Raw genomic sequence first — 26,721 nt, 5'->3', positions numbered from 1 at the left:
TTTCATTCATTAATAAAATAACTGAAATATTATTATCCTTATCAGTAGTTGCCCATGAAATTTAAATAAAAATTCGTATATAGCACATATTTTTTTACATTTGTATCTTTTTTTTTCAGAAAAATTGCACTGCAATTTTTTATACTGATGCTCCAGTATTAGGTATAATAATATCGATTTAGACTGAATAAATTGCACGATCCACAATAGACAATTACTATTATATTATCTTCTTTTAAATTAAAAGAAATAAATACTTACCGAAAATCTAATTTCACAGTCCACAAAATGTCTCTATTGTTGTATTAACGATAAAAATATACAGTTGATACACACCATATTGTATAGCTTTTTCATTTTTATTTAATCGGATTGCCAATCTGTTTTATATCGTATGGTGGATAAAGCTACGTATAAAACCTTAGACGTACATCATTTGGTTGTTGAAAGTACACGTAATATAATACAGTTATATAATATTATATTGAATAACAAAAGTGTAACGAAAAAATAATAATATGAAATGCACTTGACACGCGTAGTGGTAGTGTGTTTTGTTTCTGGCGAGAGAAAAAAATGAATCTATCATTGTTAAGGTCTTCCATAGTATGGCTAAAATATACTCATCGTATGTTTGGAATATAAGACGATTCGACAAAGGCAGCGTGACTGGAGTGGAATAGTGAAAGAGACACGTCGAATCGAGTCATTTATATTGCAGAAAGTACACGGGCTCAACCAGGACCTTGTCAATTATTTTGGCACAATATTGGGACTATAAATCAAACGAAAGGCTTAGCAAACTCACCGTTTAGAATGAAAACCATGCCAAATCCGTTCCGTTCTTTTCCCTTCTTTATTCGTTTATAAATGCGGTTTCATCATAGTTGTTCGCAGCCAATAGACAACAACAACAACAAAAATCATATACAGCCACCGCTTAAAGAAACGATACACCAATAATTATTTAATACATATTTATGTATTGTATTTTCGAACGTAAATCACCAAAAGAAACAACGGACTTAAGTAAACAACGCGAATTTTAAGCGATTTATTAATAATTCATTATCGTTGATGATCACTTAGACCCGTTAGACTTTAAACTAGATAAAGACAAGTACTATATACAACAGAATTTGAACATATTAACTGAGGTATCTTAGTCCATGGAACATAACAGAAAAGTTACGAACGGCGGTAAAACATCTCGCAGTGATGTAGGCTGTCTTGGCGAAAAGATACAGTGATGTAATCTGTCTTGATGGCAAAGTACAATAATTTATACATCTATATTTCTTAGTCTCTTACCTTACTACACCGAACTACCATTGATATACATCGAGTAAAAGAGTACCGTGGTTAATCATGCGGTAACCTAACATAACCAACCAATCACAGCAGAGGATTTATGCGAACGTGTGTAGTAGAAACCCACCTTAAATCGCAGTAATGATATCACTATCAAAACGGGGTCCCAGTTACCGTGGTACCTTTTATGTGTTCATAACATTATAATAATATAAATTTTATTATTATTGAATTTAGTAAGCCAGCAATGCAGCACGAAAGAGTACACTCAACGAACTACAACTGCAACTAACTGCAACGGCGTCGTAGTTATTTTTAATTGGAAAAAAAATACGGTCACCAGACTTAAATAACGATCGTTTCCGAACACCGTTCAATTCATATTAATAATATTATTTTCTACCGTCGCCATATCGTTCAGCTCGAACCGTGGTACAATCATAAATTTATAATTATTTAAAAGCGAATCGGTTGCGCCGTAAACTTACTATATTTGGACTTCGCTGCACCTCCGACTCTCACGCGTTTTCCGCCGCCTGTCTTAAACCTAAAAGAGTTGTTATTGAAAACACGCAAACGAATAGTGTTCGCACGGTGAGCCTTTTGAATTATTTTTTGAATCCTTTTTCTTCAACAGCAACAATTATTATTACCAACCTACCTCCATCTCTGAACTTAACACGGAACAGTGAGCAGTGTTGTACTCGGCGAGCTATTAAGTGCTCTGCGGCGGGGAACCCTGCACGGACGGACGGACGACGTGTGGTAACCGTATGGTCATCGTGTTTTCGTGGTTAAGTGCTATTTGTTTTTTCAACACTTTTGTACTTTAGACATGGCCGTTTGTAGAACGGAATACAAACAACATCGGATAAGCGGCCATAGCGCGCAGTCCTCGGATTTGTTCAGCGAGCCACTTTAGATGTCCGCCGTGATTTAAACATAAGTAGAACAATATTCAAAACACACGCGATAAAATATCGTGTGTTAGCAACGTCTTCCACGCGCGTCCCCCGAATCTTCGAAATTAAGAACAAAATTAAAAAAGATAAAAGTGGAAGTAGTGAGTACGCTTGCACGAAATGCCACTTATTTCAGTCATTCAACCGATATAATATACCTTGTACCAAATAAGAGCGCACCAAATTTACGTAACAAAACCGGTTTTTCCTGTGGCCGCCCGGTGCGCTCTTATTTGGTACGGAGCATAGAATCTAGCTATTATCATTTATCAGACTTATTAAAAAGTTTCACTCCGAAAAAAAAGTACTAATACAAATAACTATTGTTCAGTATAGTAGACACACAAATACGATTTCGTATTGATAATGCGTATTAATATAACTGATAGGATCACGATATGATTGGATAAAATTCGGAAAACGAGTTAGATGACTTATACAAGCAGAATTTCTATGCAACACGTTCGTGTAAACTATTAATTATTTAATTTAGTTATTCTCTAAGCATGCGATTATTGTTTTATTATTATATGTTAAAATATTCAAACCCACTGGCTAATGCGAATTATCGTAGTACCTACATTCGCATTATTCGAATTATTATTTTATTTCTCGAAATGATTAATCATTGTACCATTTTGATTGTAACCGCACTTAAAATATATATTTTATATACGGACGTGGTTTTCGTTTTCGATGTCTTATTATTATTATTATTAATTTCATGTCTGAATCGTAAAATTGTTCCACTCTCCGTCCGCATAGTTGCAATGCACTCCAATGATCAATACAGCCCAAAGTCGGCCTCTGCTCGTGTGAGGTACGCCAAGTTTCAGGTCACGTAATATCTGATAAGAAACAACCCCCCGAGTGTAACATTTCAGTCTGCCTGCTTGTCGGATTTTACAATGAATCGTTAAAATCTTATGGAGTCCACTGTAATCATAAAATGCCCGGCTACTGTGTAAATTAATTTCTCATTTCCTAGCTCAGAGTTCTAGAACTTTTCCCGAGCGTATAAAACTTATTTGTTTTTATTTTTTTTTATTACAGCCAGACGATGACAAGGAACTAGAAAATCCTGAAGACCTGGCTAGCGGCAGTTACTCAGAGAGACCACCTGCTCCACCACCACCGCCACCATCAAACGGTATTTTTGTTTTTATTCAGAAGTTGTATTAGTTTTATTTCCAAAATCCTACAAATCCATTAAACATATATTAATGTTGAATTCAAATTATGTATAATATGTTATAGCTTACGTGTAATGTTTGTATAACTAATATGTGTATACAGCGTGTATAATTCACACATATTATTATCGACTTTTAAATGATCTTTCAAAAATTTAAATATCAAACCTACCATAAGTTACGTTTGAAATTAAGTATTCATTTTTTAAATTCAGATACAACTACAAAACTCTGACTATTATACTAGCAAAATGTTTGAAGGTCAATAGCCTTCGAATATATTATATAGGTTTAATTAAATAAAACATCTTTTGGTCTAAAACTTTGAAAGTCTCACTAATATTTTATTTCAAAGATATTTGTACTAAATTATTATAGTAATGCCGTAATGGCAAAATTAAATGGTAAATATTGTGAAGTTCATGAAAAGACAATAATAACAAAAATTATATTAATTGAAATTATTCACAATTAATTCATAAAATAACACAATTTATATATATTTATTTGGTCACTAAAATTCAATCTATTAATTAGAAGTGACAGTTAAGGGAAGTTTTGATATAATAATACAAATAAAATATGTATAGAAATATAAGCTAGCCTCTACTCAGAATTGTTTTTCGTTAGCATGAATTCATCATTGAATTCAACATTTTTAGGCGTATATTCTAATAATAAGATGATAAGGAAGGTACATATAAGACTTGGTAAACAGTAGAAAGATTTTCCCGGTTTTATACCTATTTACTTATCATATCAATATGAAGAAATCTAGCACAATGTCATGTCATTGAACGTTAAACTATAATTTAGGCCATATGATATAAAGAATTTCTAATTTTTTATCTCACTGCAGTTAATTTAAAAAATCAAATATAAATTATCATTATCAAAATAAAGACGTGAAGTTTAAGTACATATTAGGACTATCTCCAAATTCACACACTGTGCATATTGTAAAACCAGATCTAATTTCAATTTATCGTTTAGAATCTAAATTTATTATATTTAAGATTTCATTTAAGCATCACATTTTTTAACGTATTTTAAACGATTTGACTTAAACAATACTATAAGGATCAGTTATGGAAGGGAATATGTATATTATTATTCATATTACTATTATATTAACTTCACACTTTCATATAATATTAACACTATATATACGTACGTCAGCTTGCAAGTCCTCACAAACATATTTAGATTTGAACACTGCCAAAATCTTTAAGTTTTTCGATTCCATACATCGATACTAAATTTACATATAATTACACTGTATAGTTCTTGTTCCTACCTTGTATCTACTGTAATTAATAACATGCACACCAAATGGCAAATACACATTGAGAATATTTCGAATCCATTTGGAAATGAAAAACTTTGAAAACGAATTTAATTTCAAAATTAATTAATATTATTTTATAATTACTGTACAAATTTGAGTGGATAATATAATTAATGAACGTACATAAAGATCTCCTAATATATTTCCTAGCTACGTATATATATAGTTAATACACGCGGCTAATATGACACACGAATAATGCGTTATAAATGCCTTACTATCTGCGTATTTCATGCAAACAAATAATATTATCATTGTTGGCCTTTCAATACATAACAACTACACTATACGATTTTACAAAGATGTACTATTATTGTATTTAAAATGTGTTTATACCGTTCAAAACGAATCATTTAAACAAGAAAGAAATATAGACAGAATCAATATATGTTTTATTATAAAAAAATATTACATAATCCTATTATTTAAAATTGTTTTGTGACTACAATAATTAATAATTTTATTATTAAATTAATTTTTTTAATAATACTCAGTATATCAACTATGGTAGTTATTTTCTAACTGCTCGAGGTGTACTTTATTTACAACATTATTGAAAACATTAGAATTTAATATAATTATTATGACTCGTATGTACTTGACACGCAGAAAATATTATCTTTCTGGAAAAATAAATCAAAATGTAATATCAATTCATTTACAGCAGGAATCGAATATAAAACAAAGTAATTATTTTCAGTGAACAATTCAATAATAATAATGCGAATATGTCACATCAGATGAATACTTTTTTACTGTAATTTCCACAGTTAAAATTTTGTTGTAACGGATTTAAAATAAATATACTTACTAAGTTGAATTTCATTAATTTCACTTCTGTATATATTTTAAATAAATATGTTTTTCCATATGTCAAAAAACGTTTTAATTAAACGTTAAACCAAAATGTAATACCTATTTAGAATCCATAGCATTGCAGTTAGTAAAAAAGCGGTTAAGTCGTGGATGTCGCTCTGCTATGCAGTAGGTTACAAGTGGGTTACTGTTATGGATGGAATTGAATTTGAATCCAATGATATTATATCATTGTATACGAAAAACGATTCTAAGCGGAAACGGTTTATCTGTCTAGGATATATTATAAATTATTAAACTTTTTCAAATCTTAGATATAAAAGGAACATTTTTTGTGAATTTCTAGCAAAAAATAATTTACGAATTTTCGTGATTTTTATGTATTTTGTCAAAATTCAAACTTTGAATGCTTGTAAAAAAAAATTTTAGCAATGCATTTCTTTTATTTTGCAACTGCTATTGTAAAAATATGTTAGGACTTTAGGAGCCCTGTAATAAATTTTCAAATCTTAGAATTAAAAAGAAAAACTTTTATGAATTTCTATCTAAGATAATTTGAACATTGCCGTAATTTTTACGTATTTAGTAAAAATTTGAACTTTATAAATGCTTATAAAAAAAATTTGTGACAATGAATTTATTTTATTTTTCAACTGCTATTGTTAAAATGTGTTAGAAGCCTTGTATCAAATTTTCAATCTTTTCTACCGAACAAATACATTTTTATCGATATTTATAAAAAAAAAAAACTAAAAAATTTGAAAAATTAAAATGTCAATAAACAGCTCAAAACAAATCTAAATATTTTGAAATTTTGATCAAATATAGAAAATACCTATATAAACATTCATTGAAAATTTCAAGTATCTGCGGTCATTTGATTTAGACTTTTAGAGTTACACCAAAATAAGAAAATCGCTAAATGTGAAATCCAGGGAAAATCCAATGTTGTAAAAATTTAAATTTCAAATGCTCATAAAAATGTAATTTGAATTTTCGGTGGACTTTTTATTAGTGATAAAGATAGACAAACTTGTAAGGAATCTTGTATAAAATTTTTCAAATCTAAGATTTAAAAAGAAAGTTTTTTATCAATTTCTAGCTTAAAATATTTTGTGAATTTTTGTGATTTTTACGTATTTTGCCAAAATTCAAACTTTGAATGCTTATAAAAAAAAATTGTGACTATGAATTTATTTTATTTTTCATCTGCTATTGTAACAATATGTTAAGAGCCTTATATTAAATTTTCAAGCTTTTCTGCTTAACAAATAAATTTTTATCGATATTAATTTTTTAAACAAACTTATAATGATTGAAAATTTCAAATGGCTATGAATATTTCAACTTAAATCGAAAATTTGTGAAAATTGTATGGTGGATAAAATATACTTATATAAACATTTGGTGAAAATTTCATGTATCTATGGTCATTTTTTTTAAAGTTACATCAAAAACCAAAATCGATTTTGTCGAAAAATGAGTGTGCGTAAAATTTCCCGTTTTTCCCTTAATTTTTAGTTTGTTTTTCTCGATTATTTAGAAAAGTATTAAGAATTTTTTACTTTTGACCCCCCAAAGTACCAACTAGATTCATGTTTCTGCCACTTTCTGATCGAACGAGGTACTTTAGTCAATAATCGAAGCATTTTTACTGCCCCAAAACGTGATGATAGACACAAAAAAAAAACACATCATGGTAAAATCAATACATTCATCGCTCCGCTCAGAATCTAAAATGTACGTTACTATGACCAAATAATTCACACTGTTTGAACATCAAAGGTAAGTAAACAATCATTTTTGTTATAGATACAGGGTTTAACAAGTTTATTTTACTAGTGCCATAACTTTTTTTCTATTCTATTTTTAGATTCTGAACGAAGTGATGAATGTATTGATTTTACAGTGATGTGTATTTTTTTATTTTTTTTTTATGTTTGTTTTTGTGTCTGTGTACAGCATAACTAGTCGAAATAATGCTTCAATTTTAAACTTTGGGGGTGGTTTCCGATGTAAAATTTAAGATCCTTGGTGCATTATAGAGGTCAAAAGTAAACATTTTCCAACAGTTCTCAAATAAATCGAGAAAAATACAAAAAAAAAAATGACAGAAAAACGGGAATTTTTACGCAAAACCAGTTATCGACCGAATCGATATTTTTATATGGTTTCTAAGATTTGAAAATTTAATACAAAGCTACTAACATATTTTTACAATAGCAGTTGCAAAATAAAAGAAATACATAGTCACAATTTTTTTTTACAAGCATTTAAATTTTAATTTTGACAACATACTTAAAAATCACGAAAATTCTCAAATTATTTTAAGCTAGAAATTCATAAAAAATTTTCTTTTTATATCTAAGATTTGAAAATTTTTAATAATCTATAATATACCCTAGACAGATAAACAATCTCCGTTCAATATCGTTTTTCGTATACAATGATACCTATCATTGCATTCAAATTTTACCTACCCTAGTCAGAGGTCCACCCCACCCCCTAATGTACAGCAGAGCGATACCCACTTACCCGTTTTTTTTTTCATAATGATTTCTAAATCTTTGTGCTGTAATTTGTATAATATGTTAGATTTTATTTTATTTTATTTTTTAGTACTAAAATTAAATTATTTAAATTTTTTTTTAAATTTTTGTCTTATAATCCAAGATACGTATTTTATAAACAAATATTTAAAAACAATTTTGGTGTCTAAAACTTTCAATTTGGTTACATCATTGATTTTTATACAACTTTCAAAGTTTGTTAAAATTCAAATGTATTTCTTGCTGATCAGTGGTTTGTTATCATTAAACGTTAGGTAATCAATAATAAATACATATATTTTATGATTATTTAACATGACCACGTAATGCATATACCACCACCATTAGTCAAATAGACTTGTTACACCCTGTTTATAGGTATAGCTTAGTTTTTATTTATTTAATACAATTATTAGGTATACCTCTTTTCATATTTAGATGATAAATATGAATTGAAAATTATTTAAAAAAAAAAAATTTTCATAAATTGTTAATCATAGGTATTGATTTTCTATTTATGTGAATTTGAATATAATTTATACAAACTTCAGAACCGGTATTAAATTGTATTTTTAAAAGGATGGGACACTGAATGATTAGTGACTTATATGCAACAAAAACTAACTAAATACCTATGCACTAAAAGATACTTAAATGTGTGAAGTAAAAGTCCAATATGTACAAAAAAAAAAATCATTTTTCCATAATTCATATCTAAGATTATAAATATTTAAAAATAAATACCAACGGTTAGAGAGATCTGAATTTTTCATCTTAATACTTTTTATAATATGTCAATAAAAAAATGCTATTAAATATATCGAAATTTCGAACATATTCAGAAAATCAGTGTACCTACTTATATCTATATAAACCTATATAAATTTATTTCAATATTAACAAAAAATATGAAATTTAAAAAAAAATGTAAATAATACGTTTTTTTTTGTGCTGACAAAACATTATTTTTGATTTTCTTTGAAAATGTCAAGAAAACACTAAATTTCACGTTAAAAGATTAAAAATGTATGCAGTTATGATCATAATACGAGTTCTTAAAACACTATAATGGTCGAAAAATACATAATATAATATACCTGTATACCTATCTTGTGTGTATATAATATATATTATATTAGATAACAATCTCTATAGGTATCATGAAACAAATATTGTGCTTACTAAGCATATTAAATCAACTAAAATTGACTTTAAAATTCTTACATTCAATGTATTATCGTGATTATTGTATATGTTTGCTGTACATATTTCTTTGGATAGGTATAACTTTATAGGTTCTATTCAATATCCACAGGCTAAAATTATGTTTAAAACATCGAACATATTTTTTCTACTTTTATGCCCCACATGTAATGATTTTATATTTTCAACCAAATGGTGTTTTAGGAGTTCTCATAAAACGAGACAACTTACTTTTATCGTTTGTCATTGTTGTGGCAGTGCAACAAACAATGACCATTAATCATTGCCTATTTTGATAGCATACCATCTACGCATTGTTTGTCTTTAAACTGTAGCGACGTGTCGGGTAATAACTTGTAAACAGATCTGTTTCATTTACGCTCATTGTATAGGTGTACGGGTATATCATCGACATTCGTCAGTTTATACTATCCTTGTCTAAAGATCAGTCAAGACTTGACCAATTGGTGCAAACTGCAAAAATCGTTTAGAGCACTTGCTTTTTTCCCACTTATTCCGTATAACAGTTTCGTATATGTCACTCGGTGTCAACGAGAAAATGCTTAATTTACAGCTAACATCATTCATAAGTGTTCGTCGGGTAATCTAACAAAGTAGTCACTGTCTAATCAACTGCGCTCATGTTTGTGAGACGATACCATTAGTAGAGATATAATAATTTATAAGATTTTAACGGCACTCGAACCATTATGATGGGCATAATGCATTTCCGGTGTATCCTTGTTTTGATCTTCTTATACTCTTTGAATAATACTATTTTGATATTATTATCCTACATGGCTACAGGGTTGATGATTTATATAAATACATTCATGGAAGAATACCCTGGTATTCTAAAATATTAACCAAACAACTATAATGTTGTATATTTTTTAACCATTATAATCATTTACTACGATCTAACCAAATGGATGATTTCTTAATCTTAATTATTCTGTTATTTTTTTTGAATATTTTTATGTTAGATTACTTAACGAATGATATTAATCATCATGATTTCTCAATGATATCGCATTCATATCGACTATCGATTGCTATATTTGTGTTCAGTTTTCGGTCTTCGAGGTTGTTTACAATACCATTAAGTCCAAACATCGTTATTGGTATAGGAAAATACAATTCCATCGTTGGAAAAATCAGTAACTTTTTGGCTCTGTAGTTAAGAATAACATTAAGCACCTATATTATAAATATTATAATTTTATGTTTTTAAATTTAAACTTATGCAGTTTGATAATTGACACTATGTTTAAACGAATTATTATTGACTTACCTTCAGACCCACCAACAAGAGTATAATTGGGGTTTTGTATGTATATAACATCATTATTTATTTTAACAACGGGAAACGCCATAAAGTTTATGTTACAAACAATTAAGGCTAGCACATACTACGAGTGTGCTAATAACTTACTATATGTACGTTATTTATGAGTATAGATACAACCAATAATTAATGTTATGTTGCCTAATTAAATTCAATATTATGTTCAAATTATTATTTCTAAGTAACAAGTGATAAATACAGACTACTACAATACAATGATTAGGAAATAGAAATATTATATCGTTATAATTTTCGAAAAAAATATTCCAAATACATGAACCAACAAGTAAGCAACTAAAAATTAACGATTATTGTAACAACCGAAGCAAACCATGGTGTATAAAATATTAACAATACAAATATCAAATAATATATTTTACAAAGTAATTTAATAGGTAATGCAATTTAATGCTTTTTAATGTAATTACTCAACTCAGGTATTTTAACGTTTTATTCTTCTAGAATTGATACGCCATAGACTATAAATATCGCAAAAACATAATGGTATAGAATATCAGTTTATAAATTTATGATTAATCACAATTTAAAAATTTACAAAATTTAAGTGCCTAAATGATATTCAAATTAAAACATTTTCTATGAATAGAGTGCAATAATTATAAAATTACTAAGCTATTTCAAAAATATTAAAATGTATTGGACTCACATCACTAATGTATTATTACTATTTAAAAAACATAACACGTACATGTCTTGTATTTTAGACGAAACCATTAACATAAATTAATTGAAATCTTTAAATATTTTGTTAACTATAATATTATGAGAATATCAAATTTAGTAACTAATTTAAGTGGATATTAAAGCATAAAACAGCTATAGCGATTAAACTACTACATCAACATAAATTATTTTTATGATATTCTTAGTTGCTTTAGTTTAAAAATCTATTGTTTGCGACTGGCAGGTTCTGATTGGTCCCTATATGATGCTACAGTATTCATCGCTCTGGGCATTTCTATATTTTACTCAAAGTCAAAGGGACTATAATAGTTTATTTTTATTTCATCATGCGATTAAATTAGAATATTGTAAATTGAGATCGACTATTCAAGTTTATACAAAGCAGTTTTGGATCACTCCACATCCACATCCTCATCTTATTCATAGGTAGTTTAAAGGTCATTGTTGAGTCAATACATCGTTATGTTTTCGATAACTTCATAAGAACACATTTTACCTGTTCACTTCACCTTATACGAACTTTCAAAGGCATCTTAAAGTTCCAAAGCAATTACAATTCATTTTTTTGATATTATTGATCAACTTTTAGATCATCCCATATAGACTTCATCTGATAATAACTTTATTGGGATCCTCAAGTACTATAATAATATGATAATGATTCCGCGTCGATATTTGTTAACTTCATGTTACTACATGTATTCTACTTAAATAATTATAATTCCCCGTTAAAAACTAAAACAATTATTTAGTTTCATTTTTTACACTAGCTACTTAATACTTAAGGTTAGGTTAGTTTTAATCAACCAACCCAGACTATGTTGAAAGGTTTAAAATATTGAAAGATATTCTTTTCAGTCTATCGAACTTTCATAAACTTTTATGGTTTAATAGGCTTAATGTTTTATTGTACAAATGATCAAAAATAACCCAATTAAAACAAAATTTTCAAATTTCGAAGATGATTAAAATTACCACTATTGATGGCGAAATTTTATTACATATTATACATAGTATATTGATGAAACGTAAAATAATTATGCTAAATCTAAATGCTATTATCTAAATCTTATTAGGGTTAACTATATTTTCCCTACTTCGATCATCATTGTAGTGTCGAGCTGCTTTGATTCAAAAATCAGTGTTTTGTTGTTTAAATTTAACATACTATTTCGTCGAGACCAGAAAAATACCAATGGGGGTAAGTCAAATAGACTTTAAATGATTAAAAAACAATATGTTGGGTACTAATATAAATTCAATATGCGTGAATAGAACTGCATCTAAACTGTAGTTAACTACAAATGTCCGTTTGACGCATCGTCAGTTATCTCATCAGTAACGGTGTACCTATACTTACCTAAAACCGAATTTATTGCTTTTGTTACAGAAAACCATGGCTATCAGACACCCAACATCAAAGGTGATAAAGGTGATCCCGGTCAAAAGGTGAGTTTCACTGTTCCCATTAATTAAATTCTTTTAATGTTATTATTACGATTCAACCTAACCTACCGGACCCGTAAACACTGCGATGGTTGTGTGTTCACACACAGATATAATAAGCCATTAGAGATATACGCTTAACAACCAGCTAGTTATTGACTTCGAGGTTTGTTGCCGAATAGTAATAATGAAAATAATAATAATTGGCTGATAAATATGGATTGTGCACCACGACCACAATCTAAATTTGTTCGAAATTTATAGGGAGAGTCGATCAGAGGACCGCCCGGTCCACCCGGACCTCCAGGCTCGCCGTTTTCCGGAGACTTTGCCACCGACGAAGAAGTGAGTGTGTAAATTATGATTATTGATTTTCTACAAAATGGTCTCATTTTGTTTTTATGTAGGTATTTATTACTATTTTAATCTTATTAAAAACCAAGTATGATTATAGTATTTTCTATATTATAGGTATTTTTCCCAATAACAATTATTGCTATATTGTCTCAGCAAAATCTGCTCAGTACGTCGTTACTGCTGCTGTCATTGTTGTTGTTGATGTTGTTGTTGTTATTATTTTTGTTATTGTAATCAGAAAATGCCAATCAAATATATATATATATATAAACTTAGATACAGTAACATTTTGCTAATGCAACGCAACCGGTAGCTCGTTACAGTTTAAACTTTTGAAGTAATCACACAACATTCTAAATTGATTCTGTCTATTACAATACATGCAAAATGTAAACAAAGAATATAAAGTAATTAAACGCACTATGCGATGAAAAAACGCCATTAAGTATTAGTTGGTATTAAAATAATATGTGATAAAATATACATTATTTAAAATAATTTGACCATGTATATATACAAATAAAGCACACAAATACAAGTGAATGTGGTAGGTACCTACGCACAATTAATATTATCAATTTAAATAAAAATTATTACTATCTACTAATAATGGGAAAATATGAAAATATTAACAATTGACTAGAATATACCTCATTTAAGAAGTTGACAAGTAAAATTCAAAAAGTTTTTAGCTACATAAATAACATGAAATGAAAGTTTAAGAAACTGCTGCTTTATAATCAATGCTTATAGCATACTATGTAAATAATTTTATAAAATAATGTTCAAACTCATCCTACAATCCACAGGTATATAAATTATGACAGACGTTGTATAATAGATACGTTAATTTTCAATTGAAGGAACGATCTATAGTAGACTCAATATTACACACGTATTATTGACTATAGTTTATAATAAATTGTAAATCTTAAGATAATTCTATCGAAAATAATTAATTATTAAATGTATTGAATTTAATTCAAATTTAATTAAATCAATCAAATTTGAAATATTGAAAAAATAAATCTCATCCTATATCTCAAAATTTTTTGTAGGTATAGATACATTTAATATAATAAATATTTGCTTTTCGTATAATTGACAATATTTAAGTTGAAATAATTTTAATATACTTAAAAATCATACAATGACTCATATACATTTTTAAAAATGTATATGTATTTAACATATTTATCAAATTAAATATTTATAAATAGAACTTTTCATAATATTATGTATATTATATTGTATCCACGTATATGTGAATAAATAATAATATTACTTTAACTTTTTTTTTTTTTTTAAATATAAATAACATAAGTACCATATATTACATTTAAGTACCACGTATAAACTTGAGAAACTAAAAATAACATTTTTTTAAATAATTAAATAAATAAATAAAAAATAAATTCATTGTATAATAAACTAAATCTATAACATTGTTAGCATAATTTACATCTTAATACATAACATATTGTAATATATATATATATATATATATTATATATCGCCCAATGGTCTTGATGCCGAGGGTTTATCTTTATAATAATAAAAAAAAATTTCATTGTAAAATTATTAGTTTGTTCGCAATTAAAACTTATTTAGAGATTATTTAATTAAATGCGAATACTTGTAATTCATATTTTTAAATGTTACTCCAGGTAAAGCTACAATGATATATTAATACAATTAAATTAATATAATATTTTTATTCATTTTAGATAACGTGAACAAATTAGATTCTTATATATTAGGTAGGTACCTTAAGTAAATCAGTCAAGTTATTTACACAAATCTAGCATATTCATTTTATTTAAAAATCTAACTAATAAAAATATGTCTTAGAAAAATATTAAAAACACATAATGATAAAATAAAAAATTAACACTTATGTTTCAGAAATAATTCAATTAGATTAAAAACCATTGTAACGAGCTGTGACTTACATGTGCTACACATACATGTAAATCTTTTAGAAATATACCATCTATGGTCGCCCTAGTGCTCTAAAGTTACGTAATAAATAATACACCGTAATAGTACCTCGTATAATATTAACTTTAGCACTTAATTTCGCCGCAAGACTAACCAGAAACAACTCTGAAAAAATAATACCAAACCACATCAATCAGATTACCACAAAATACAAATTATATTTTTCAAATATAATAAAATACTCAATTATATGTACAAACACCACCATGGTCCACCAAAATCAACTTAAACACAGAACTTGCAGTAAACAAAAAAAAAGAAACCATCCCAGAAATCTTCATAAGTCAATTCTACGACCTCAAAAATAAATATTTAGGACAAGACATATATACCGACGCATCCAAAAACGAACAAGGAGTCGGAATATCAATCATAATCGACAAAGAAATAATAACATATAAACTGCAAAAGAAATGCTCAATCTATACCACCGAAGCTATCGCCATAATATCAGCTCTTTATTGAAAACTATCCTCAACAAAACTTCAATATATTCACAGACTCCCTAAGCTCCATCAATAGCATCCAAAATATATTCCAAACCAACGACATTGCCGCCAACATTATAAATCAAATCGATAATCTAAAAAACCAAAACAAGAACGTCCAAATAATTTGGACACCAGGACATTGCAAAATTCACGGAAATGAATTAGCCGACCATCACGCAAAAGAAGCCATAGTATCCGAAACTCCCAAACAAAAAAGTAACACAATTTTAGACACAAAAAAACACATCAAAATAATCACTCAAAATATATGGCAAAATCACTGGTCAAACCAAAACAACAAATTACGTGAAATAAAACATAACATAAATCCCTGGCCGCAATACAAAATTTCAAGAAAAACCGAAATAATAATAAACCGACTCAGAATCGAACACACACACCTCACACATGGACACCTCATGAAGAACCAACTACCGTCAGAATGCACCACATGCGGAGTAACCCTCTCAGTAAAACACTTGATGACAGAATGCCGATCAAATGAAGAAGAAAGAGAAAAACTAAATATACCAACCAACTTATACGAATCAATCGGACCCGACTGTCAACCCGAAAAAATCATGTCATTCCTCAGGACAACCAAAATAGATATATACATTTAATTAGAATAAATATAGTCAACAGTCCTTCCCCTTATTATTGTAATTAAATTGTCACCTAAAACATGTATATTTTAAGTAATAGTATAATGTAAATTATGTATAAAGCTAATGGCCCATGTCGCCGAAGCTATAAATATCAATAAAAAAAAATATATATATTAACTTTATTAAAGGCGACACATATATTGAAAATAATACAAAATATTAATATACCAAGTTCGCACGATATACAAATAAGAATTCACGGTAGATATAAGTATAAAATAATAAACTGAACACTCGTATAATTTGCGTTAACCACACGACAGTTGACGCGGGACGACTAACTTAAAAACTAATTAATACGAAAATATAAATATTATAGTTAATACCGTCTTTACGATAATCGCGACGAGCGACGGTCGCGGTCCGCGACAATCTTGTTCTTATTAATATTTATATATAATATAAACATTGAACATTATGCAACGAATACGTTAATAACGTTACCTAACCAAAACTTAATAATTAGCATGAAATACAAAATAAATGATAATAATATTTATATTAATGACAATACTTCCCCACACATCTAATAGATTAGTATTTAACTAACAGCTAAAATTTTAATTTCTGTATAATAAACCACAAATTACAAACTACAACAGAGTGTCACTGTATCAGCAGAAATATCAAAAATATTATTATATCATATATCTAATATCCTAAAACAACTCAATTTTAATTAAAGTACAACTTGTCAGAATTGGTGAAGTTTTTAAAACTAGTGAATATTTACAACGACATTTCAAATTAAATAATTAATTATGTATTTTTAAAATTGAATATAACATTATTGTATTTGTTATTTACGTATTCCTATAAAAATAAAAAGATAGCTAATTAATAATATATATTTTACTTATGTCTTAAAATCTTTAACATGAATTAAAAATACTGGTATCGAAAAATTGTTAAGAAAACGGTTTTTCGTCAAGCTATATAATAATATATTGAAAGTTATAAACTATTAATTTTCAATGTCTTAGGTATATATCAAATTATGTAATTAAAATACTATGATGTCGATTGTTTTCTTTTAATGTTTTATCGTGTCTATACTCATTTCCCTGTAAGTGTAATTCTTTTTTCAAATAAGATTAAACAAATGATTGAAATACTATTTGGTTTTAATTATCTACTTAGTAAACAAAGTTTTTCATAAATATGTAGGCATTAGTTAAGGGTACTAAGGTCATAGCACTTAGTTCTTGATAAAATCTCAAGAGTTTTTTTAGTTCATTTTTAATTTACTCAAATTAAGTTTATTTATAACAAAGATATATTCCTTGAATTTTAATCTGATACTGTGAGCTTATGAAAGATAATTATTTGTCAACTACTATCTACAACCATTCTTCAAAACAGAGAACTACAATATTCCATTAATATATATTTATTTAAATAAAATTAGACAATGTTTTAAATTCGTTTTCAGAATATTTTTTGATAACTTTTTAATGATCACTCGGCATTTAAAACTCATAATATCATATTGGTTACATAATGTCACAATAAACCTCCCCCTCACAAATGTAAAAACTCATCATTACTTTTATATTTAAGAGAAAAAAAAATGAATAAAACATCAAATCTACAAACATCTTAGAAATAATATGTTCAATGAATGTTGTACAACAACTTCTCTTTTATTTAGTTTTAATTTTCCATCATATCTCTTATTTGATCCAAAAATATGTACCTACCTTATTTAAAAAATTACACAAACAATATTATAAAAAGTACCTATGGGCGTTTCAGCAAGTTTTTACCAGAACGGTCTTGTAACTGTTATCTTGACTCTTAAGAAATAATACGTTACGAAATATTTTCAATTGGAATCTAATGTATTATACTATTCAATATTTTAAAGTGTTCTATTAGCTATAAATTATTATTAACCATTTAACTGTTTGTTTTGTTTATGGTTAGTTTTAAATATTTCCAAGTAAAAGCAATTTTTCATTATTAATTGATTCATAATATTTTAAAAGAAATAAGCATGAATTCATTAACTTAACTATTTATGGATATTATTTGAATTGTATAAAATCAGGTTATTTTTTTAAATGAACTGATTTACGAAGATTTTTTGCTTTAATCACTTTACAACAAACATAATTCTGTATACGACATAATACCTATCCTTAGATTTTCATGGCTCATATTTATAACATTGGATCTGACTGTAGCGTGATATCAACAAAATTCGAATCATAACATTGACCACAGCTCACGACCTTGTATCTTCCTCATCGGCTTCTTATTCAAATTGGAAAAGTTTCGACAAGTGTTTCTCATTCTATACATCTGTGTGCGCGTTTTCATGCATGTGTGCGTGCGCGCGCGCGCATGTGTGTGTTCGTGTGTGTGCATAGACAAATATGCATAATATATATTTGAGGCATTATTATCAAAGTTGACCAAAGTCGTGCCAACGCAGCCACAAAATGTTATGTACTAATCCGCTTTGGAATCACGTGCTGCGCAAATGTCTAATATTGTGCACTGCTACTCGTGGTTTCTGAAAGGGTCGGATAATAATCAACAACAATGATAATAATAATAATAATAATATTAATAACGATTCGTGCATAATATAATTTAAAATATGTATCCTGCGCTTTGTTATATAGCATCGATTGTATTTAATCAATGGTTATATTAGATAATAATGATATCATCGATGTTGTTTTAGCTCGTCAAATCTGGAGTATCTGGACCGAGAGGTCCGCCGGGCATATGTAGTTGTAACCTCACCACGTTATTTGCACCAGGAAACATACCGGAATTACTACAAGGACCGCCGGGCAATCCTGGCATCGATGGCAAAATGGGATTGACTGGACTCCCGGTTAGTATATACACGTTTTCTGGTACTAATTTCAGTCTATGTGTTATTTCATCCTGTGGATAATTTGCAAAATCAAAACTTTAAGTCTTTTAATTTATAGTTGAGTCACCGCACTCTTTGTTAATTTAATAAAATACAATAGTTGAGAAATAAAATTGAATTGAATTTTAAATATTGCTCACCTACATGCTACACTCCAATAATTCCAGAAGTTATCTAGTCGAATCCACAGTCATATTATAGTAATATAGTTGATACTGTCGATACTAATAATACTAACATAGTTTCATGTTTAAATTAATAAACACAAACAATTATTAATACATGTATGAACATCTCTGATTGAATTTAACGCACAATCAAAATCTACATATGACTATAAATATATAACTTTAACCAAACTCCCTAAACGTAAACCTTAAGTTTACTATTCACCGACATTTGCAATCTTCTCGATATCACATATATCGGATGACTATAATGTCAACCACAATGACCGAAAACTATTTAATTTTTTTTATGCACTAGATTAATTAAAACTAGTTGAAAAAGAATGGTCTAGCGATTGTTTAAATTATCGAACTCGTATTTTTCAAGTTCGACCATTTTAATAAAAGTAATAATTTTATATGATATTATAGTAAAAATAAAATATAATTTATAAATATTATATATATATAATAATAACTAATAAGTGAGAGTAAAATATATATTATTATAATAGGTATGTATGTTCTAAAAATTACAAATTTCATTTATTTTTATACTTCATGTCGAAAAATAGCTTTTTTGACATTTTATATAGGTATATACTATAATTCTGTAACTTACTTACTTTTTAAGCAAATGATTATGTATTGTGTATAGTTTTGCACAAAGAATGCGTGTATTCGAAATGCTTTTAGTTGATATAAAAGAAATCCGTACTTATCATATTTATCAACTAAAGTCGTTTGAAATATTTTCATCGTATTGTCTTTCTTGGTTTCACCTAAAAAGTTGTATACATTTATGATTTAACTATATTAGAAACAAATATTCTTTAAAAGCTTTAAAAGCTTTTAGTAAAATATAATTATAAAATGTGAATTTACTTATTATAGTTTATATCAATACTTACTAACTTAAATAAATAAAATCAAAATTTGTATGCAGTTTTTAATTGTTATTGAATTGTTCATAAAAAGAATCTGAAACAAACGTTTCATAACAAATATCTTCGTCTCAAATACTTAATAAATTCATGAAAAACTATTTACAAATTAATTAAAATGTACAAATACTTACCAACCTATTATTTAATTTTAAGCGTTCTCTAAATAAATATAGGTTAACTAAAGTTAAGTCCTTAAAAGATTTTGCAGAAAAAAAATGTATTTTTCGTAGAATTTCTGACTCTCAAAATTCGGAATTCGGAAAAAGTATTTTTTAAAACCTATAGAAGAAAGTAGATGATTATTTAATATAATAATTATACCCAATTATCATATTAAATCAAATAATTATCAATAATTGTATAGGTAAGTTTTTATCATGGTCTTGTATTTTTTTTTTTTACTTAACACAACGTTAGGGTTATTTTATACCATGAACAATATTTCGGTATTTCAAAAATTATAATATTAAGTAGATATGTTTCTATAGATTAGCTCTGAGCTAATTGGAATTTAATATAACTCGGTATGTTTTATTGGTACAATATTTAATCGTCGACATTATATAATATTTTAGGTATTAATAAAAAAATCAGTTTCGTAAATCGCCATAACAGCGCTGTATTATAAAAAATGTACGTACAAGGGTTGGAAACTTAGCACTATTGGGATTAAAGACAATAAAGTGATCGCTTGGGAAATCGTGAATGGTACTCTAATGCAAAATAATAATGCAATTTTGGTTGTGGTATTATTGCAATAGTATATAGTCGTTTGTCGGGAAAAATATATTAGAATGACCCGTGTAAATCCCCTAAATTTATAAGGATAAGTCTAAAAGTATAGGTAAATACCAAAAAGGTAATTTTAAATGCATACAATATAATAATATGGTCTTAAAAACAATTTTACCAATAACTATAGGTGATCTACATAATAGTTACAAAATATAACGCGTTTAAATTTAAAAAAAAGGATGGGTAATTCTTGAACAAAATACATACCAAAAAATAATTTGTAAATCTGTTTAAAAAGTAAATGTTTAAAAAAATTATATAATTTTTTTAGTTTGATACATTGCTCATTTTTAAATCAAATATTAAAAACATTTAATAACATAACAATAAAATAATAATAGTAACAATATGTTTCAAACTAATTTTTATAATTTAATAATTATATCATTAGTTAGTGGTCCACTAAATCGTAGTGTATATTAATCTAATGTATCATATTTGCTACTTTAATTAAAAAATATCCAATTCTTTTATGAACTTATATAAGTTTAAATATATCTAGTAAAAAAACAATAGTTGTATTAACATTCACTTTTTAAACAGGTTTTAAATATTTAAATATTTTTCTATTTTATTAGGATATTTTGTACTACACATTGGTTATTTTATTTCTGGACATTTTGTCCATCAGATATTTTTACTTTGATATATTATAGTATAGAATATTTTGTCTCAATACCAGAGTGGAGACAAAACAGTTTTTTTTACGTATATTATATGCTTATTTACTGTGCCACTGTGGCACATTAGATTTAAACAGAAGCATATAACATTTTATTATGCGCTTCCCCCGCATCCGTAATTAAAATCCGAAATCCACCACTAGATATTTCTTGCCCAAAACCAATAAACGTTCCCAAATCCTGTAATTATATCAATCAAATTATAGTAAGCTCTGTTCTGTTAAACTAAAAAACCCATCTTTAGTAGTTTTGTTTTAATTTATGAAACATTACCAAATAGAGAATATGTAAATAGATCAACTTTTCTATAATAATAAAGTAAATAAGTATATTATCATCATGTTTGATTAATGATGATATAATAATATGCAGTAACAACAAATTTCAAATAAATAGTAAATGCACTGGTCGATACAACAGATTAAACTCAGGACAATAAAAAACACAATCTTAAACTAGCAAGACCTGAATCTCAGCAGGAGAGAAAAAATTATAATCAATCGTCTCTGAATAGGCTAAACAGGCTGACTCACAAGTTCCTTATGGCCAAAGAGGAGCCTCAATGTACAGTCTTTGGGGTTACACTAACAGTAAAACATATAATAACAGAGTGCTACCAATATTCCGACGAACTCAGAAAATTCAACATTCCAACCAACATGAATGAAGCATTAGGTTAGGATATGTTTGCTTTCCTTAGAAAAACCGACCTATACAATACAATTTACCTTCTGCTAACGATAATCATAACATTAATGTTAGTAGAAATCACACAAAATTAACACCATATTAATTGTATAATTTTAGTTCTAGAAATCATTCGTTATGACGTGTTAAACAAAAAACTTATAACCTTTGCTGTTAATGTTTTTAAGTGCCTACAATAAATAATAATAATAATAATATGTAATACATAATTAATATGAAATAACCATTGATTTTTTTTCAGGGTGCCGTAGGATTGCCAGGAGAACGAGGATTAGAAGGCATTAAAGGTGAAACAAAATCTTTTTTAATTATTATTATAGACAATAATCACTTGAATAGAACTTAGAACTAGACCAATTGATTTTGTAAAAAAAAATTAAATTAATGTGTGGTATAATTACTAAAACTGTTAAAGTTTACTGTATGCACTATGCACATTTATAATACTAGTCATAGCCGATGGCCGTATATCATTTGCGCATCGTCTGCTTACCAGTACCAAATTATCCTACATCAATATTTTAAACAATAGAAAGGTATAACAAATTGTGTTAGGTACATGTTGTATAATATTATATAGATGATAAATAATTTATATACATAAACATTTTTTTGTTCAAATTTTGACGAAATTCATCAAAAACTCGAAAATTTAAGTTACAAAATTACATTTTTACTTAGTATAATATTGTATATCGCCTTATACATATGTAATATTGGAAAATTTAATATTACGTGAGTAAATTTAGAGACGAGCAAAGTTTAAGACCAATGTTAGAAAACAATTTGCACTTGGGGTACACATATTTTTTTTCATTTCTATTGTTGAATAATTTTGATGTGCAAAATGGTGTAGGACCTTTTAAACGGTCAATGTGCAAGCGATGTATAACCCAAAAATCGAACGATGCGCAAATGTCTTACAAAACGATAACCAGCGATAGCTGATATAGGTATAATATGAAATAGTACAATTTTGACGAAAATGAATATTTTAACGAAAAACTAAAATTTTAGTAATTCAAAATATATACTCATGGGAGCTTGAAACTTTCTATTACGCGTAATTTTATTACAAATATTTATTTAGCATAATGAAATTTTCAAAATAATATGTAGATTTATTTTAAACTAATTTTATAACGAACTAATGAAATATCATTCTACGATAGATTGTTATTATTTATTTATAAGTTATATGTTGATAACATATTGTAATAATATGTATTATCATTATTTTATTTTTACATAATAGTTTGAATTTGACAAAAATTGATTCATTCCACTAATTTTTTTATAGTGAAAAACAAGTTACTTATAGTAATATACATTTCATAGGTATAATAAAATATATTTAGAAATATAGGCTGTCTCAGCTTAGAATCATTTTTCGCGTACAATAATTTATCATTAGATTCAAATAAAACATATCCTTTATAAAATTGACATAATATATTATAACAGAAACTTGACTGTTTTTTATATTTATAAATTCCATTTTGGATTTGTGTATTTCCATTTACGTTAATAAACCCCACTATAAAGCTATTTGAATACAAAAGAAAGTTTTTATAATATAATTAAAAAAATAGATCAACAATTGAAATAACTTTTATTATTTTAAATTTTAAAACATTTATTGTTTATATAAATAAAAAACTTTTAAATTAATATTACGAGTATTATGTGCGTAAAGAACTTAAATTTATCCAACTATAAAACGAATTTTATACCTAATGTATTTAGGGTTGTTAAGACGTCAAATATTATAAAAACATTTTTCTTAATATTTTAACAACTTTACGCCAGGAATAATAATAAAATTTGAATTAAAAGTTATTGTATGTCTTATTTTATAAATATTCCGAAATAAAATTGAATACTTTTACATTTTTTACGTTTAAATCTATTTATTTATGCTTAAACTTTTGAAATTAAATATACGTTTTATACTATATACTCGTATATAAGGTATACTTCGTAATTTCAAACGGTTTTATATTAAAATGCCTAATTAGAAATAAATAATATTGATTTTTAATATTTCATTATAATCTTTATTGATTACTTACCGACAAATTTTAATATAAGAATGTGTAAAGTGCTTGTTTTAAATAGCACTTATTATTTTGAAAAGTATTAACATCTGTCGACGTTTATCGAATGGAAAAAGTATCATACAATATTAATTGTATTTTTTTTATTTTTTTTTATTTACTTTTTTTATTGGTCTTGAGACTGACAACTATGTCCATCATTAACTATTGTAGGGATTACGGTAGGGTTTAGTACGATTGGTACGGGCATTTACCATTTCCGCCATAATTTGAAGTGACCGTTTCCGCCAATCTACCTACTATATATAATTTACTATATATTTATATTAATATTCTGTATTAGTTGTAGTATTATTCCTATTATTTTTAAAGTATACTTAAGTTTTGGCTTGAAATAATTGCACATGGCTTATATAATAACATTAAATATTGAAAAATAAATTTATAACTAATAATAATAAAGTAAAAGTCGCTTATTCATAAATAGGTATACTGCAGTAGGTTTATGGAGTACAAAATGTTCTTATCATTACTGTAGTTTCAATCTTATCGATTTATGTACGATGGTTCCATGTTTAAGTTATATACTCGTATATATATATATTATATTATACAATATGTATAAAACACCTAATATTTACATTGTATGCATGTGTTCATTTAAAATTGACACTATCATAGATTAATGTGTACAACTATCGAATATCGCTCGTAAGTATCTAATATTGTCTTATGTACTACCGCATCGTGTGTACGTGATTTAAGTGAACTCAAATTAATTAAAACATTCTTACGATCCACGATGAACCAAAACACATAGGATTTATGAACTATGAAGATCTTCCTTTTTTACCAAAAATATGGAATTTATTATAATAATTATTCCATAGTAGGCAGATTAGCGGAAACGGGAATCGAACGTTTTTTAAGTTGGCGAAAACGGGCTATGGCGGAATAGGTCATTTCAAATTTAGGTGAAACCGGGTAATCCCCGTCGGTATGGTGAGTTGACAGCACTTGTATACTTGCCTCGTATGTGGCAAGGTTTTTGCCACTATAAGAACTCAGGTGGTCACCAATCCATGAACTAGTGGCAGTGAGCAGACTGTACTCTCAATCACGTTGCGTTAGAGATTGTAGCAATAACCACGCCACGTCAAGCCTCTACACAATATTGTATTATTCTAAAATTACAAAATAATAGTTAATACTCATATTAAATATTTGTAATTCAGGGGACAAAGGCGATAGAGGAGATGTCGGGCAACGAGGAAACGAAGGCATTCAAGGCCCTAAAGGTAAATATACAAGTTTTATCATGGCATGCATAATAAAGTTTGCATTATTCCGATCCCTTCATAGTAAGCGAATATTTCATAATTTTAGTTTCTGTTTTTTTATTACTCACAGGTGAACCTGGAATCGACGGAGAACGCGGCTTGCAAGGACCTCCGGGTCCACCAGGTCCTCCTGGGGGATCAGATTTTTCAAATAATGATGTGAGTGTATGAAATTAATAAAAAATATATTAAATAACAAATGCAGGGCACCTAAATAGTTTTCTCAATTCGTTATTTCCCTCATTTTGATAATCAAAAATATAATACTGTATTTAACACTTTTAGCCAAGTTGGAAACCAAGACCGATTTACAAGGTAAATTATTGATTGTTTTCATTTATTTGTATGTAGTTTAATATTTGAATAAAAAAATTTATCTTATTTTATTTTGGTAATTACTGCTACCATTATTTGAACTTTTGATTTAGATTTGGTTTACAATTTTATTTTAAAAAATAAAAATAAATAATATTATTTATATCATTTTCAGGACATTGGATTTGAGTCAAACGTCGGGAGGCCCGGTCCCCCGGGTCCTAAAGGCGATCCGGGTGTTGACGGCGCTCCGGGCTTAAAAGGTATTTCAAACAGTATTACTATTTTGATAACCTATGATTAGAATCTCTTTAAATAAACCCCACGTATTTATTTAAAAATTTAAATAACGGATTATATATTTTATTTTATTTTTATTTTAGTAATAAATTAGTGACTTCATACTTTTATAGATTACTCA

General features: G+C 27.3%; 1 protein-coding gene across 4 annotated transcripts in view; it reads left to right on the top strand.

Annotated features, from left to right (window-relative positions):
- The window catches only part of LOC107169907 (uncharacterized), a 256,410-nt gene that overhangs the window by 215,263 nt on the left and 14,426 nt on the right, over positions 1-26,721 (top strand). For 3 of the 4 annotated variants that reach the window (XM_089228562.1, XM_089228566.1, XM_089228565.1), the window contains 9 exons: positions 3,327-3,423; positions 12,826-12,884; positions 13,146-13,226; positions 19,091-19,246; positions 22,830-22,875; positions 25,881-25,943; positions 26,056-26,144; positions 26,271-26,300; positions 26,476-26,563. In XM_089228562.1, coding sequence (XP_089084688.1) covers positions 3,327-3,423; positions 12,826-12,884; positions 13,146-13,226; positions 19,091-19,246; positions 22,830-22,875; positions 25,881-25,943; positions 26,056-26,144; positions 26,271-26,300; positions 26,476-26,563 — 709 coding nt within the window. The remainder of the gene's footprint in view (positions 1-3,326; positions 3,424-12,825; positions 12,885-13,145; positions 13,227-19,090; positions 19,247-22,829; positions 22,876-25,880; positions 25,944-26,055; positions 26,145-26,270; positions 26,301-26,475; positions 26,564-26,721) is intronic. The other variant, XM_089228563.1, reaches the window with a different exon arrangement.

This window comes from Diuraphis noxia, unplaced genomic scaffold, assembly GCF_037042655.1.
Source record: "Diuraphis noxia isolate RWA-SAM2 unplaced genomic scaffold, SU_Dnox_SAM2 contig0005, whole genome shotgun sequence".
Taxonomy (NCBI): domain Eukaryota; kingdom Metazoa; phylum Arthropoda; class Insecta; order Hemiptera; family Aphididae; genus Diuraphis; species Diuraphis noxia.
Note: the sequence above shows the minus strand (reverse complement) of the source record. Positions and strands in the feature narration are given on the sequence as shown.